We start from the raw sequence: 16,247 nt of genomic DNA on the forward strand, positions 1-16,247 counted from the left end.
ATTTTTCTTCACTTTTCTTTATTTTTATTTTTTTCTTCTTAACATTTTTTATTGTTATTTTCTCAATTTTTTCCTCTTTTCGATTTATTTAATATTTATTTTTCAATTTAACCATTTTTTATCTTTTAGAGGTAATTTCAATCAAACAAAGGTAATTATTTTGAATTGAATTTTTAAATTTCAATTTTAATTTTCGCAACTAAGACAACTGGCAAATTAAATGGTACCGAAAGGGCAGTTCAAGGGTGAAAATCCTTCCTTGACTATAATCAACTCCCGAATCCGAAATATATTTGGTAAAACGCAGATCAGATAAGATGGTATACGATCAACCTAAATATTGTTTTTAAATGACTGGTGTCGGTTCTAACACTTTTATTTCAAGTCGAAGCCCAATACTAGGCCCACCCGAAAGACGGCTGCGACAGATAGCATAAATACGAATTAAATATGCACTCACTTGGTGTCCTTATCTTGTAGACATTTCTTAGAGATTCACATTTCATCCTTAAACTACTCATTAGTTTTAATAATGTTTGATCTTGATTTCAAACACACAATGTAAATGAACATCATTATAAAATATATACATTTCAAACCACATGTTAGAATCTCACTAACATAGGCCCACAATTGAAAATAAATTCCTAACAACATTTCGATGCTCCTTCGATACAATTTTCATGTCACAACATAAATGTTGACTTTATCACTTCAAGTTGACCATTCCAACTCCTTTTTATCCAATTTATCCAAACTTCACATAACACTTTCATTTAAGTTCCTAATTTTTCCATATTTATGATTTTATCCTCAACTTTTTTAACTTCCCAAAATGACCCAATTTCACACTCTAACATAAATTTCTAGCATAGTACAACAACTATTTAATAATTACACATTAACCCCATAAATTTTCAGAATTTTCAAATAGGTCCCCTCAACTTTTATAAAATTACAAAAGGGTCCCTATAACTTTCTAAGGCTTGAAGAATCATTTCTACTTTATTTCCAACCCTTACATAATTTTTCTATAATTTTTCTCACTTCTTAAAGCTCAGGCCGAATATCAAGAGTGTAGGGTTTCGTGATTTCACTTGATTTAATTCGATTCGAGTATGAAATCAACCTCTATTCAACATTTCAAAACCTCTACAACTAAACCCCTAACTTAATTTCATCAAATCACATCTTTCCCCCAAATTTAGGTTTAGGTCAAAACTTATATACACATGTATAGGTGATTTTAATCATCAATTAAACTTGGAAATGAATCTACAACCACATAATTCATCATCAATTCTTAAAACCCTAACATGAACATAAACCCTAGAATTTGGGGTCTTTGAAATCAAGCAAAATTAGCATGCAATAATGGTACCAAATGATAATGTTTTTCAAATAGAACAAATTTCTATTTCACAACTCGATCCAAAATCCAAAGGAAATTGGGCAAAAATGAAAAATAAAATTTTTCTTACCTAGTTCATGGGGAGCGCGAAATGGAGGCTTGAAGATGAGCTTGTCTCATGAAATTTCTAAGTAATTTCATGTTAATGTATCATTTATTAAGCTTAAATGAATTTAAAAAATCATTTAATTGAGAAATGACAATTTTGCCATTAATGAATCCTTATATTTACATCCATATCATGCCGCATAACACTTATCATCTTTATAAAGTCAAAGACGAACCAAAATTCTTGCCCTTTACAACTTTGCCAATGCAATCTTTCCAAAATTTCAATATTATCATTTTTCATCCAACAATCCAAAATGAATATGGAGATAAATTCTCAAATCCAATGGTTTATATTATTTTCCATCATTTTAACATGTGTAAATAATATTTTTAATCTTAATTTAATAACCTTCAAAAATTTTCAAAAGTTTTATTCGATCTGATTTACTGAATTTTTACCAGACTTTAACACTTTATAGATTTTAACAAAATTTTGGATCAAGAATTTGATTTTTCGAACGCCATTCTTGGAGATGAACTATTCATTTGCGGGCCAAAATACATAAATTTTGAAAATTATATTTTTAGTCCCTAAACTTTTGGAAAATTACCATTTTTGTCCCTAATGTTTTCCAATCTTTGTACTTTGATCACCAAACTTTCAAAATTTATATTTTCGTCAATAACCAAAGTTTGGGGTATTACATTTATTTTGGCGTATATTTAAAATATTAAAAAACAAAATGTTAAAAGAATATTATTTTATTTTTATTTGAAAATATATTATAAATAATAGTAGACTAGATTGAAGGAAGACAGTCAAAGATTTTTTCGATTGAAGTGTTTAAAGTTTTAATAATTTTTATATATTATTAACCTTTAATAATCTGTTTTTAATTTTTAATAATCATTTTTTAAATAATTTAATAATTCTTTATTTTTAAATAATTTAAAATTCAAATATTTAAAATAATTAAAATTAGTTAAACCCTTGATTTTTAAAAAATAATAATAATTAAATTATTGGACTTTCTAAAAGAATCAATTAAGCTCATCTAGCATATTACCATCCATCATGAATTACGACATCATCTTCGTGAAGTATTACATTGGTACCATAAACTATAAAATTAACATCGTAACAATCAATGTTGATTTTTTTAGTCAATGGATTAGATTATTTTTTTAAATTTAAAGATTATATTATTTTTTTCAAAGAAAGTTCAACAGTCTCACTCTCACGTACCATTAAATTAAATTAAATTAAATTTATTTAATTAGGTCAAATGGTGTTTTTTTACCATTAACGTTGGGTTCAATAATGGAGCAGTGAACGATTTAATTACTGAATTTCAGTAGCATATTGCAGTACCAAAGTTGCAACATCCCAAGGTGGTTCTTAGTATTTATTTTTACCCTTAAACTACTGCTAAAACAATGAATAAGCCCTTAAACAATGATTTTGTATCTAGTTTACCCCCAAAAATTTTCTAATTTTCATTTTTTTTTTGGTTAGATCGAAGGTTCTTATGGCTGCTGGCTAAAACTTACGTTGCTTTAAATGATTCTGGTGTTCATGAGCTCATAACCCATTACTAATTCATTCTAGCAAATAAGATGCGTTGTTAAGCTTAGCTTCAAAATTTTGATAAGAGGAGGGCTTATGAATATGGTTTAAATAATTTTATTACAGGTTGAAAACTCATGCAACAATAGAGCCATTTGTGGCGACGAATCGGCAACTTAGTGCTGTTTATCTAATTCATAAGCTTCTCCACCCACACTTAGAGTCATGGTGACAAGCAAGAGGAGCCATGGTGGCCTAAAATGCGAACTCGCCAAGACTCATACATTCATGCACCATTATCATATGACAAAGTTAGTAGCTTTTAAGGAATTTGGGAACAAGCGTTACATGGATAGAGTTTGTTGAACTGTGGTTTTTATTTTGTAAGTAGGGTGGTTGGAATATAGTGGAGGTGGTAGGATGTTTAAAATAATAGAAAATAAAAATTTTAGGAGTAAATTAGATATAAAATCATTGTTCAATGACCTATTTGATATTTTAACAGTAGTTTAGGGGTAAAAATAAGTATTAAACTTTTTGTTAATATTGTCACATCATCAATTTAATAGGGATGACGGTGGAGTGATAATTTTATTACAAATCAATAACGTTAGTAACCAATTTGTAACATTTGATACTTTAGTGAGAAAAACAAAAACTTACTCAAACATTAGTGACTATTGGTGTAGTTTACCCTTTTTCATAAATGTGAATGTCACTGTTCAAATCTTAATGATAAAGATGAAAACTTATTAATGGTCATTTACTAAGGAAAAAATAAGTTTTATTATGGAGTATTAAATATGTTAACGATAAAAATGTATAAAAACATATTTTAAAATTTATAAATAAAATGATTTTTAAATATATTAATTAGAAGATTAATATAATTAAAATAATTATATTCAAAATTCGAAAACATTAACTAAAAATATTGTAATATTTTATTGAGACATAGTGAGTAAAATAGTGTGTAAAATATTAACTAAATAATATTGTAATATTTTTTTGTAAATTCATATCTTAATTATCTTCTGTAATATATTTGAAGTAGACGTAAATATTAATTATATTTTTAATTTTTTCATATATTAATGGTTGTAGAATTAAGAACATGGCAACTTTTTATTTTAATTAATTCATTAAAAACAAAATACTTAATAAATTAAAATAGATATACTAATTCATAGATGAAATTTATTATTCAGGATGCTACGATTCTACATGATCTAGTAAACTTAATTAATTAATTGCTTAAATACTGCAATATCGGGTTTATTGAGAACACTAACATTGGCTGATCCTAGCTCAAGAAAAATGGTAAAAATAAATAAATAAAATTCAAGCGTTTCCATTCATTCAAGCCCTCTCGCTATACCCTGTCTAGCCTTTTATTTACCGCAAATCACTTGGACAGCCAAAATCTTGGGTGTATTAGGAGGACATGAACCGCTCATGTTACCGAATTCCGCAGCCTCCACCGGGATCTTGCACGTTGGTTTCCCCATGCAGAGCTTCTCGACGACTTGCTTCGTCGCCGGAGCGGTGCAGTTTCCTTGAACGAAGGCTGCGCAACTTCCGAAAGGGTCGCCGAAGCTGGCGAACTCGACTAACGAGATCACCTTCTGGTCCGGACATTTTAGCTCAGCCTTCGGTTTCAAGTCATTCACCAGTGGTCGGATGCCGCCGCCTTTGTTCTCGAACAACCTCGGTGACGGCGGGTGGAGTTCGGACACGACACTGCATGTTAAATCCCTGTTAGCTGTTGATATGTAGACTTCTTTAGGGCTACCTTGCTCTTCCTCGAAGATGACAATCAGGTTGTCCTTTGGCTTTATGAATACTCGTGGGATGTGGTACCTGACATTATAAAACAATCTTAGCGTCACCGTATCCGGTTTAGGGTTTAGAATTTAAGGTTTAGGGTTTACATACTCGGATTGAGTAGGCTGTTTTAGAGGAGAGAGATAAGACATCCAATATCTGCCGATGTTGTTGCCGTTTATCCACACAAAACCTTTCCCCATACCAGTCATTGTAATGGCAACCGGATTGTTTCCTTCTGGCGCGTCGAAATGTCCCTTGTACCATGTAATGGCTCCTCCTTGGTCCGGCTTGGTCCACGTAACAGACTTGGAGCCTTCTTCTGTATATATTTTCTTCTTTTCTCCGCTAACTCCGACCTGATGGCTCCAACCGTTTTCGGTTAGGTCGAGTGTACCGGTGTTGAGACCGAGGATGGTGATCGAACGTGGACCGGCATATCGACGTTCCATGTAGGCTCCACTATCGGGAAGCCCGACCACGAAACTCAGGATCGCGACATGGTTAGTCCCTTCCTTGAAAGGTGCAGGTTTCTGGAAAACAAAGTTCTTCTCCACTTTGCTTCCGTGGTCCGTGCCAATGTATTCACCATTGACAAAGGCATGGATTCCATGGCCCTCGCTTGCAACTCGTAAAGTAGGGAGAACTTGTTTCTTCAACGGCAAGTCACGTTCTTCCAATTCGAGTTTAGACGTGAACCATACATAGTCGGTTGTATCTTTGCTCAATATCCAATGCTCCTTTGGCCCCGGGGACTGCATTGCAGTTTCAGTAGGAGGGACTTCCCTGTACATCTCCCAGTTGAAGTTCTTGTTCGCAATCTCCGATATCACGAAGTTTCTCGAGTTATGTTGAGTTGTAATCTGTGTTAAGCAAGAGAGATAAGTTATTTACAGTGCAAGTAAATCAAAAAAATGTATGGAATTTGAAGAAGAATTGAGTGTACCTGATTAGTGTTGAACACCACGGTCTTGCAATCGGGGAGGACACTAATGGAACGAGGCGGCAACCGGTATTGCTGGCCCTTGAAATTCATTGTTTGTGTCTGTTGAGTGTTGTTGTTGGCCAAGAAAGCTGCACAAGCTTGAGCTCCAGGTTGCTGCCACACTATAGCCTGCATTTCACATTAAACCGTATCGATTTCCCCTACCGAAAATCGATTCAATTAATCTACAAAAACGCGTGCTTACCTCCAGTTGTGCACCCAACTTATCAACAGTAGGAACCCCCCAAAGCAGAGCCTTCTTGCACAAATTCAGGGCCTTGTGAACATCCTTGAGATGACCCCACTTTGGTTCCCTGAAAAGACCTACAGCAAGAAGATGTGAGAGTTAGCTGTAGATATGACTTCAATCAATTGATTATCCATATACATATATTCTTAATCCTACCATATTCATCGAGAGGGGCTTCGTCATAGTAGCGAGTTGATGTAAACGAAGAGCTTGTTCTGCCATAGTTTGTGCCACCATAGTACATATAATAGTTAACCATGCTTCCATTTCTAGAGAAGAAGCGAGCGACTGAGTATGCCAAATCTTCAGCTGATCTTTGGGATGGTGGATCCCCGAATACTCGGAACCTGAATCAAGAGACAACCGCGGCATTAGCCAATCTAAACCAACATATTTGTTTAAATTACACTACATACTGTGCAGTCCAGTTCTCGGTCCACAGTGCGGGCTTGTTTGGCTTATTCGGACCAGGGAAAGTATCTCCACAGTGCCTTCCATTGCATGTATTGATCTGCAAAACCAATTGTTTACATATTACTATTTTGTTTTCCATTTTTTGTCAATTACATACATACATATAACTTACAATGGGATCTGGGGCATCCATCTGCTTGCACATGATCCACGGGACGTCAACATCCAAGCCGAGTGCCATTTTTGCAGCCCACTTAATGTAGCTTTCGCCCTTTTCTCTGTATGCTAGCTGAATAGTGTTGTATTCGTTCTCAACCTGTGTTAAAACAATAGGCCCTCCTTGCGGAGCAAACAACTTCTCCTCCTTCATCTTCTTCACAATCAGTGTGATGAACTTTTGCATGTGTTCCTGCACAAGTACAAATTCTTGTCAGATACGAAATCTTGTACGGTTCATCACCCTGTAGTCTAAATTTAAACGACAAACAGGATTATTACCTTGTATGGTTCGTTGTCGGATCGGAATATAATGTTCGGGACCTCTCTTAGCCAATATGGTATTCCTCTGATTTGAGAAAACAAGATTCATTTCGGTAAGAATATGGTAAAAGATTACAAATTTGTGAAAAATTTATCATTACCCGTTGTTCCATTCAGCCTGGACGAAGGGTCCCAACCTAAGGACTGCATACATATTATGCTGATGAATCAACTTGATGAACTTCACCAAGTCATACTGTCCCTCAAAGTTGAACTGACCCTGAACCGGTTCGTGTCCGTTCCAGAATATGTACGTCTCGATTGTGTTGATGCCTCCACGCTTAGCCTTCAGAATCAGATCCGGCCACATTTCCGGGGTGCTCCGGGGGTAATGAATAGCACCCGAAAATAGAAGCACTCTTTTACCATTGACGATAATGGACCTTGCGTCGTACGTCACCGGACCCTCGGCCTTGTTTTCCTCTTCTTCCTCTGCCTCGGCGTTTCCGGCATCCGTGGCGCAATAAGCGACCAGCAGTATCGACAGAAAGAACGTCGTCGACAGTAAATGTCCGGGCTTCACCATGGTGGTTTATGCCAGTTGAAGGGGGTGTAGGGAAAGGGGTGGGATAATGCAAGGAGCCTGCCTAGCTTTTTATTAGGAGCCTCTTTGGCATGGAAAGAGGAGCTCATCTAACAACGAACATAATGTCCGTCATTTATATTGAGTTTTTAGCCTTTGAACACTACTGGTTTTGCGACTTTTTCTCAAGAAAAATTCTGCTACTTTTTGGAATTTTTGGCAGAGTCAAATGAATTGAATGCGCATTGCTTTTCTATTTATATCAGTAATCGAATTAAATTAGCTATGTCTAAATTTATTATTTTTTTCTCCAGAATCCATTACAATATTTCCTAATCCCAGAAATATAATGTCAATTAGTTGTAGAACCATAAACCCTGTTGACAACATCTTATTAACTTGGATTCTTGGGGTTTAGGGAGGCTACTCTTCTACTTGTTACTTTGATTAACATATGCACAAACTGACATATTTTTTAGACATTAAATTTGTCCCGTTTTTATTAATTTATTATTATAATAATAATAATTATAAATATTATTATTATTATAAATAATAATATTATTATTATACGCCAGAATACAATAACCTGGAGCCCAAATTACAAAATACTCGACCCAGGTCCAGGCCCAGATCCGAGAAGCCCAACCCAGTCCATGCCCAGACAACCCAACACCCATCTAGGGTTTTCAGCATCTTCTCCAACTGGCACGGTTGGATCTGGCACGATCCAATGGTCCGGATTTCTTCCAGCAGAAACCCTAGGGTTGGTGAACCTTATGGTGATTTTGGCGCCACCTTCAACCACTCCAACTGCTCCATCGGCTCTACTTCAACCACTCCGCCGCTATGTCTCCCCATCCAGATGCTGCCACGACTCCGAAGGCTCTAGAAGATGCTAGGTCAGCCGCAAATGTCGTTGCCCTATGGTGAGTCACCACAATAGCTTTGGTGACTCACCGAGGGTTACCTTTGTGAATGGTTTGAGAGCAACGTCGATGAGGCCTATAAAAAGGCCATCCCCTGCAGAGAAAAAGAGGAGGAACAGAGAGCAAGAACAGGAAGAAAGTAACCATACATAGCCAACAACAAATTGAAAGAAATAAAAAGGAAAAGCTTATCGAGAAAATCAGAAGTCGTCGGTTTTCGAAGGTATAAACTCATATCTACGTCGGTCTAGTAGGTTTTAGAAAGAAAGGAGTTCGGAATAGGCTTTAGTATTTTTAGATCTACGATTTGGGTTTTTTTTTCTCTAACTCTGGCCACCGTTTACGGTGGCCAGCGATGGCTATCGCCGTCGATGCATGACGACCGGCCGGTGGTCGGATTCCCTCCGGTGAGGGAATCCTAGAGAGAGGCAATAGAGAATTCAGTTTCTCTCTCTTAGAGAGAGAGAAAATCAAAAGTTATCGGGTTTTCGAAGGTTTAAACTCAGATCTACATCGGTCCAGTAGGTTTTAGAAAGAAAGGAGTTCGAAATAGGCTTTAGTATTTTTAGATCTATGATTTGGGTTTTTTTCTATAACTCCAACGGTGGCCGGCGGTGGCTATCATCAACGGTGGTCGGCGGTGTCTATCGTCAACGGTGGCCGGCAGTGGCTATCATCAACGGTGGCCGGCGATGGCTATCATCGTCAGTGCATGACGGTCGACCGGTGGTCGGATTCCCTCCGGTGAGGGAATCCTAGAGAGGGGCGAGAGATAGACAGAAATGGAAAAATGAAGAAGAATAGGCCATTAAGGCCGATTTTTGGGTATTTATACCCTCACCAAAACGACGCCGTTTTGGGTGATGGTTGTCTTCGTAATTTACTAATGGGAAAACTATGTCTGTAGTCCTTAAAGTTTTGTAAAATTTTTAATTTAGTCACCTAATTGAATTTCTAAGCCTTTTTAATTTTGTCTTTATATTTTAATATACTTTATTTTGGTCATTAATTAATATTTATATATATATATATATATATATATATAGGATAAAATATTATATTTAGTCCCTTAAATTTTAATATATTTTATTTTAATCCTGAATAATTAATTAAAGTTAAATTATTCTAATAATATCTATATTTTATAATATTTAGAATTAGAACCTTTAATTTTAATATTTTACATTTTAATCACTGATATGTCAGTAATTTTTATTTTTACTATAAGTTTTATTACTTTTTAATTCAATCCTATAATTTTAATTTTGGTCACTATTTTATTTTATTTTATATTTTATTAGTTCTCCTTTATTTTTCAATATTTTTAATTTAGTATTTTAATTTTTATCCCCTATAATTTTAATAATTTTTATTTTAATTCTTTATAATTAATTATGATTAAATTACTATTAATACCTATATTAAATGTTTTGTTTATTGATTACATATGTTAGGTGATAAAAATTATATTATATAAATATATTGATAATAAAATCAACTTGGGAATAGTATGTTATTAAAGCTATTCAACTACTTTTGACTTTTTAAATTATTAGTCACGCATGTAGTAATGTATTCAAAGATGATTTTGTTTAAAATATATATATTTACTTTATTGGAATATATTTTATTTTATATTTTATTATTAGTCACGCACATGTAGTAATGTATTCAAGATGGGAATATATTGGTAATTATTAGTCATGTTTAAAATCAGGGTCGGCCCAATACATGTGCCACATGGGCGACGGCCTAGGGCAGCATGTTGGGGGCAGTTTTCTAGGGCTTTTCTATGTTACATGGTTTTACTCGCCTAAACCAGTTGAAGAAGTCTCTGGTTGAGCAGATTGGGAATTGAATGATTTACCATTTTTCTTCATTAATTATGTACATATTTGAGTACCAAGTTGTATTTCACTTTCATCGGTAGTTTCCTACTCCATTGTCAACCAGGGTAGTTTTCTCATTTGGTTCTTAACTTAGAAGGTGTGCATTGGGGAGTTGTTAATGGTGAAGAACTCTTTGATCACATCTGATATATATGGCTATATAACGTAAGAAAATCTTATTCTTTTAGTGTTTCAGCTTCAAGCTTTCAATGAAAACGAACTAAAAATCATATCCTTCTCATTCTTTTTCATAAGATTACCCAATCAATGTACTTGTTGGATAATCGTTCCTACATTAAGCTTAGTGCATTCAAGATTTTTAGTTCTTGTTATGTATTCCTAAATCATGATTTAGTTGTTGATTAATCTATTTCTATTTGTTATGATTAAAGATGTGTAACATGTGTTTGATATAAAATCAGTACCTTGTTCTCGACTGGCACTTTGACTTGCACTTTGATCTTTAGATTCCAACGACTGATCTTGCTTCAAGAACTTGATTAAACAAAGTAGTTATCTTTTTAAATCATAAATCTAACATTAAACACTACAGAACCATATTTACCTTTGGTCTAGGTTTTTTCTACCGAAAACTTGTCGAAAACTTATTACCTGTGCACAATTTCCCTTCAATTCTTTCCATTTACTACTATGTTGTTAGTTGTGAAATTCTTGATGTTTATATTCTGAATTTTATGCCAAATGAATCCGAATGTGGAATCAAATAGGCCCAAGATTCGCATTTAGCATCTCTTATTCTTAGATTACTCGGTTAAACTTATCTAATAGGGGAAGGATTTATGCTTGGATTCGAACTTTGAATTTATTAGATGTCAGTTTTTGAAGATGACTGCATTAACCATTTGAGTTTCGAGTTCACTTAGGAATGCTTATTCTTTCTCTATAGTGTGTGAATTTGGTGGTTGGCATGAACTAATCCTATGATAAACCCATCCTCGAAGTGTAGTATCGAATCGGCCCGGGATTTGTATTTAGCATCTGGAATCTATTTTCCTATTCTTCGACTACCTCGTTAAACTTTTCCGGTAGAGACTGACTTATGTTAAGATTCGAACTTTGAATTTGCCAACTACCACATTTAAAAAGTATATGCATGAGCGGACTTATGTAAATTTGGTTACAACTTGTAGGTGGTTGGCATGAAGAGATCATATCCATTTTCTCTAGACAATGTTCCAGGTCCCCCTATCGTAAAATAATAGATGTTTTTGCTTCAAAAAATACACGAAAACATCGTTTTAGGTGATATTTGTATCCTTGTAGGTTTTGGTTTGTATTAGTATTGATATTGTTTGACTATAATTTCTATTATAATTTTGTTTTAAAAGAATTATTTATGTTTTGTCTATTATACGATACAAGTATAGGGGCATAAAATTGTTATCTCGCCCAGGGCATTAAAACTAATTGGATCGGCCCTGTTTAAAATATATATATATATATATATATATATATATATATATTTACTTTATTTTTATTTAAATTGATTTTTAGGAAAAAATATCATATTCTCATTCATATTTATTTATTTTTTTATATCAAATAAAAGGGTTGTCTTAAAGTAACTAGATGTCATTTTCTGATATTTTTAAATAAATAAATACATTATTTATAAAACAAACCCTAAGTATATATATATATATATATATATATATATATATATATATTATTTCTATAAAAAAAATATTTTAATATATTTTTCCTTATAATTATCTGATTGAATTTAAAATAACAGGATCGTAAATTAAATTTATATTCGAATTCTTTTCCAATAATAGAGACAATTTATAATCAACGGGTACCAATTTTGGGCGTTGTGGGGGTGCTAATCCTTCCCCAAACGTAATCGACCACGAATCCCTTTTTATTACCAAAATGAATGAATTTCTGGTTATACGAGACTGGTTTATCTTTTAAATGACGTTTTCTTAAAAACTCTTTTAAAAGGTGATTTTTAGGTATTCGACCTACCTAACCCAAAAGGTTCGATGGCGACTCCAAAACATTTCATTAAAAACCATTTATTTATTCATTCGCTTTTCCGCTAAGAAACATTCGTGCCCGGGCGAAAACCGGTTACGACAGTTAAGCTAGGAAAGTTTCGGGAATTATTATAAGGGTAAATTAAAAATTTGGTAACTGAGCTTTCATACGATTCTTATTTTACTCATTGTACTTCCAAAAATTTTAATTTGCTCACTCAACTTTATAGATTGAGTTTTTTGTCACTTTGTCGTTAAACTTCTCACGTCGTTATGACGTGTCTTAGAGAAATAATTTTTTAATCGTTAAAAGCCACAGATGCTATAACAGGTCAGAAAAAATAAAATAAAAGGTAAATTACAAATTTTATTTGGAATAAAGAGATTGATGGAAAAAGTGACAAAACTTGAATAACTTATTAGTGGAGGAAGATAATGTTTTAAATATCAATTTTATAAGTCCCAATACCTAATTAGACTAAACAAAATGAATTTGGATATTAAACTAAGGGTAAAGTAAATAAATAATCTTCGGCTATAGAGCATTGCTTTGTTCAGTCCCCAATCTATTAAATATTATAAAATAATCAATTGACTAAATGAATTTTTTTTGTTCAGTCCATTGACTATTAAAAGTTACAAAATAGTCTTGAGTATTCATGTGATATAAAGTTGTTGTAACCCCCTCATACCGATGCAGTAACCCGATCCGATCTGGAGTGTCACATTAGGGCTACCGGAGCGACCCACTGTAAAAATAGCGGAAAATTTAAAACTTTTTATCAAAACATATAACTTATAAAATGATTTATCAGTATGCATAAATAAAACAGATTTTCAAATACTTATATAAATCAAAATACAATTACATGCCCCCTAATCACATGTATCATACTCTGCAACCAACGCCGGAGGGATTCTTTTACTGAAGTCGATAACCGTACTGGTACAATTCTTTTAACCTGAAAAGGTGAGTAACAGAGTGAGCTTCGAAAAGCTCAGTAATACAGAACTACCATATGATGTTGAAGAACGTGCAAATACATATAAGCATATATTTCCTTACCAGTTCAGACATTTACAGATCTTTATATTGAGCAGAGATCATATGGATATTTCAGGTAGTAACAGATAGCAAGCATTTAGTTCATGGAAATATTTCGTATGTCTAGGTTCAGGAGATCAGAATAGGTTATCTAGTATGTTCCCGTAAAACCAGTGAAGAAATACAAATCTTTTCTTTTTAAACAGTAGTAGTTTAAAAACATATTTTTATTCAAAAACCATATTAATCCCTCCAACCAAACTCTCCATAATGTGTAGGTTCCCCAGAACCATACACCCACCTACACACCAAGTAAGGACTTACCCTGAGCACAAAGCAGAGGAGCCTGCAGTAACGATAACTTCCTCCAACAACACCCTCTCATAAAATGTTTATCAAAAATCATATTATTCCCTCCAACCAACATTCCATAATGTGTATGTTCCACAGAACCTTACACCCACTTACACACCTACTAAATTCCATGATTCCATAAATCAGGAACAATTCATATTTTCCAGTGAAAACATGAAACCAGATAACATATTTCAGGTAACCATAATTCATAAACCAGTAAATTCCATTATTTCATAAATCATGTACAATTCATAATTTTCGATGAAAACCGTAATCGGAGATCACATACCATGTTGCCATGGTTCATAAACCAATAAATCAATACTTTCGTTAAACTCATTTGAAACATATAAAATTGTCATGTAGTACATGTGGAACACACTAGAGGATCAGAATATTTATCAAATATTATTCAGAGATACTGGATAATCTTATTGTGCAGAGAAACAAGGATCTTCAGTTTACCGATAGAATGTTGGAATTTAGAATCACTAGAGGAATAGTTAAATAACTAACGAAATCATCATTTATTCAGAATATAACTTGAGCTGATAAGGGAGAAACGAAGATTCAGAACATTTACGGTTTGTGTCGATCTATCGGAATATCGAACAACTCGAGCTGAACAACTCCCATAACTGATACTTATCGACTGGTCAATCCATTACCCTTCCAGGGTATTTATTCTTTAATACCGAAAATTATTGTCCAGAGATCATCTTCGGAATCATCGCTGAATAGATCTTTCAATATCTTTATTCTATTTTCACGCTTCCATAATATCATGAAATGCTGACGTGCTTGATTTGTAGTTCATGACCCATAAGAACAGTACATCGTGTATGTTCATTAATGTTTCCAGACTCATCCAAATCACTTATTAAATTCTTAGTCATTGAGGTTACTTATCTCACTTGGTAGTCAAATCCATTCCAGTTACTTCAGAGTTTTCCAGATTAATTTGGACGTCTCTAAATTTCGTATACATATTGTACTTCTGTTTAGTTTGGTCTTCGTGGTTGATTTGTCGAACAAATATCCAATTCTCAGTGCTTAACGCGATCTAGAGTTGAGTTGAGCTGGATACTTCCAAAAATTATCATCGAGCCAAAATTGAATAGATGAACACTCATTCAAGTAATATTCGTGCAGATCAGGTACTGACATATCATTAAGGTTGATCAACTCACTTAATTTGTGATCCATAACTTTTAAGGGTAATACAATACCCATATTTACTTGGATTCCTTAATTAATCCAAAACATTTACTTAGTCTAGGCCATAAGGGTATTTTGGTAATTCTGGTGCTCAGTTTTATTCCATTCATTTCAGAGCTCGAAGATATCCAATAATTCATGAGCTTGGTGATATTCTTGGGTCATTTCCTTTACAAGGGTAATCTAGTAATTCTACAGATCTAATGTATTTCAATCATTTTCTTCCATCCTATCTTATTGTTTAATTCTAATTTATCATCTATTTCAGTCTCTTTGAACAATTCTGATAAAAGAGCACCCCGATAAATTGTTCTTCAGGTATTTACTCGTAAATCAGATATTTTCAGGTCAAATGTCTTCTCAGATTTTTACCAACGAAATATTAAGAATTTTTTGCACTAACTCAGGATCTTAACAATAAAATTCGTACTTAATCAAGTTAAATACAAATCATCAAAGTACTTTCTCATTCAGGGTCAACTCGGACTATTTTACCTCTCAGAGGCATTTTCATAATTTCCTAATCAGATAATTTTGATATTAGCTCTTAACGAAAATAATTTTAATTTAAAGATCCTATGGTCAATTGCTTTCCCGAACATTCTTTGATCTTGAAATTATTCCTTAACAAACTTATAATATCTCACATGGCTCGTGTGATACTCTACAGAATTTAGACAGACGTTACTGGTATTCCTTTATAAAATAATAGAGTCCTAACAGATGAAAACTTAGGTTTGCTCATTACAGATAGGGACTCAACCTTGGAGTTCCGGCTCAGAGAAGTACGAATGTAGTCTAGGGGTATGTACTGATCAGACATCTTTTTGAAATTCGACCGACCGGTCTATCTTGAAATTTTTTAACTCAAGTCATAGCTCTGATACCACTAAATGTAACCCCCTCAGACCAATGCGGTAACCCGATCCGATCTGGAGTGTCACATTAGGGCCACCGGAGTGACCCACTATAAAAATACCAGAAAATTTAAAACTTTTTATCAAAACATGTAACTTATAAAATGATTTATCAATATGCAAAAATAAAACAGATTTTCAAACTTGTATATAAATCAAAATACAATTACATACCCCCTAATCACATGTACCATACTCTGCAACCAACACCGGAGGGATTCCTTTACTGAAGTCGATAACCGTACTGGTACAATTCTTTTAACCTGAAAAGGTGAGTAACAGAGTGAGCTTCGAAAAACTCAGTAATACAGAACTACCAGATGA

The 16,247-nt window shown here is 33.7% G+C and overlaps 1 protein-coding gene across 1 annotated transcript; it reads right to left on the reverse strand.

Moving 5' to 3' along the window:
* Window positions 1-4,370: 4,370 nt before the first annotated feature.
* Window positions 4,371-7,583, reverse strand: LOC120203443 (beta-galactosidase 13-like). Its single transcript, XM_039203737.1, has 9 exons — window positions 7,144-7,583; window positions 7,001-7,067; window positions 6,675-6,911; window positions 6,505-6,599; window positions 6,245-6,435; window positions 6,044-6,162; window positions 5,800-5,967; window positions 4,965-5,716; window positions 4,371-4,889 (listed from the first exon to the last, which is right to left on the reverse strand). Exons 1-9 carry the CDS (start codon window positions 7,566-7,568, stop codon window positions 4,421-4,423), a joined length of 2,523 nt encoding a protein of 840 aa, XP_039059668.1. The 5' UTR covers window positions 7,569-7,583; the 3' UTR covers window positions 4,371-4,420.
* Between the last annotated feature and the right edge of the window lie 8,664 nt (window positions 7,584-16,247).

The sequence above is a fragment of the Hibiscus syriacus genome, unplaced genomic scaffold (genome assembly GCF_006381635.1).
Source record: "Hibiscus syriacus cultivar Baekdansim isolate YM2019G1 unplaced genomic scaffold, ASM638163v2 tig00009942_pilon, whole genome shotgun sequence".
In the NCBI taxonomy this organism is placed as follows: Eukaryota; Viridiplantae; Streptophyta; class Magnoliopsida; order Malvales; family Malvaceae; genus Hibiscus; species Hibiscus syriacus.

Coding starts and splice junctions, on each gene's coding strand:
- LOC120203443 (XM_039203737.1), bottom strand. CDS start 7,568: ATGGTGAAGCCCGGACATTTACTGTCGACGACGTTCTTTCTGTCGATA. Junction 6,436..6,504: donor ACCGAGAACTGGACTGCACA/GTATGTAGTGTA, acceptor CTCTTGATTCAG/GTTCCGAGTATTCGGGGATC. Junction 4,890..4,964: donor AAACAGCCTACTCAATCCGA/GTATGTAAACCC, acceptor TTATAATGTCAG/GTACCACATCCCACGAGTAT.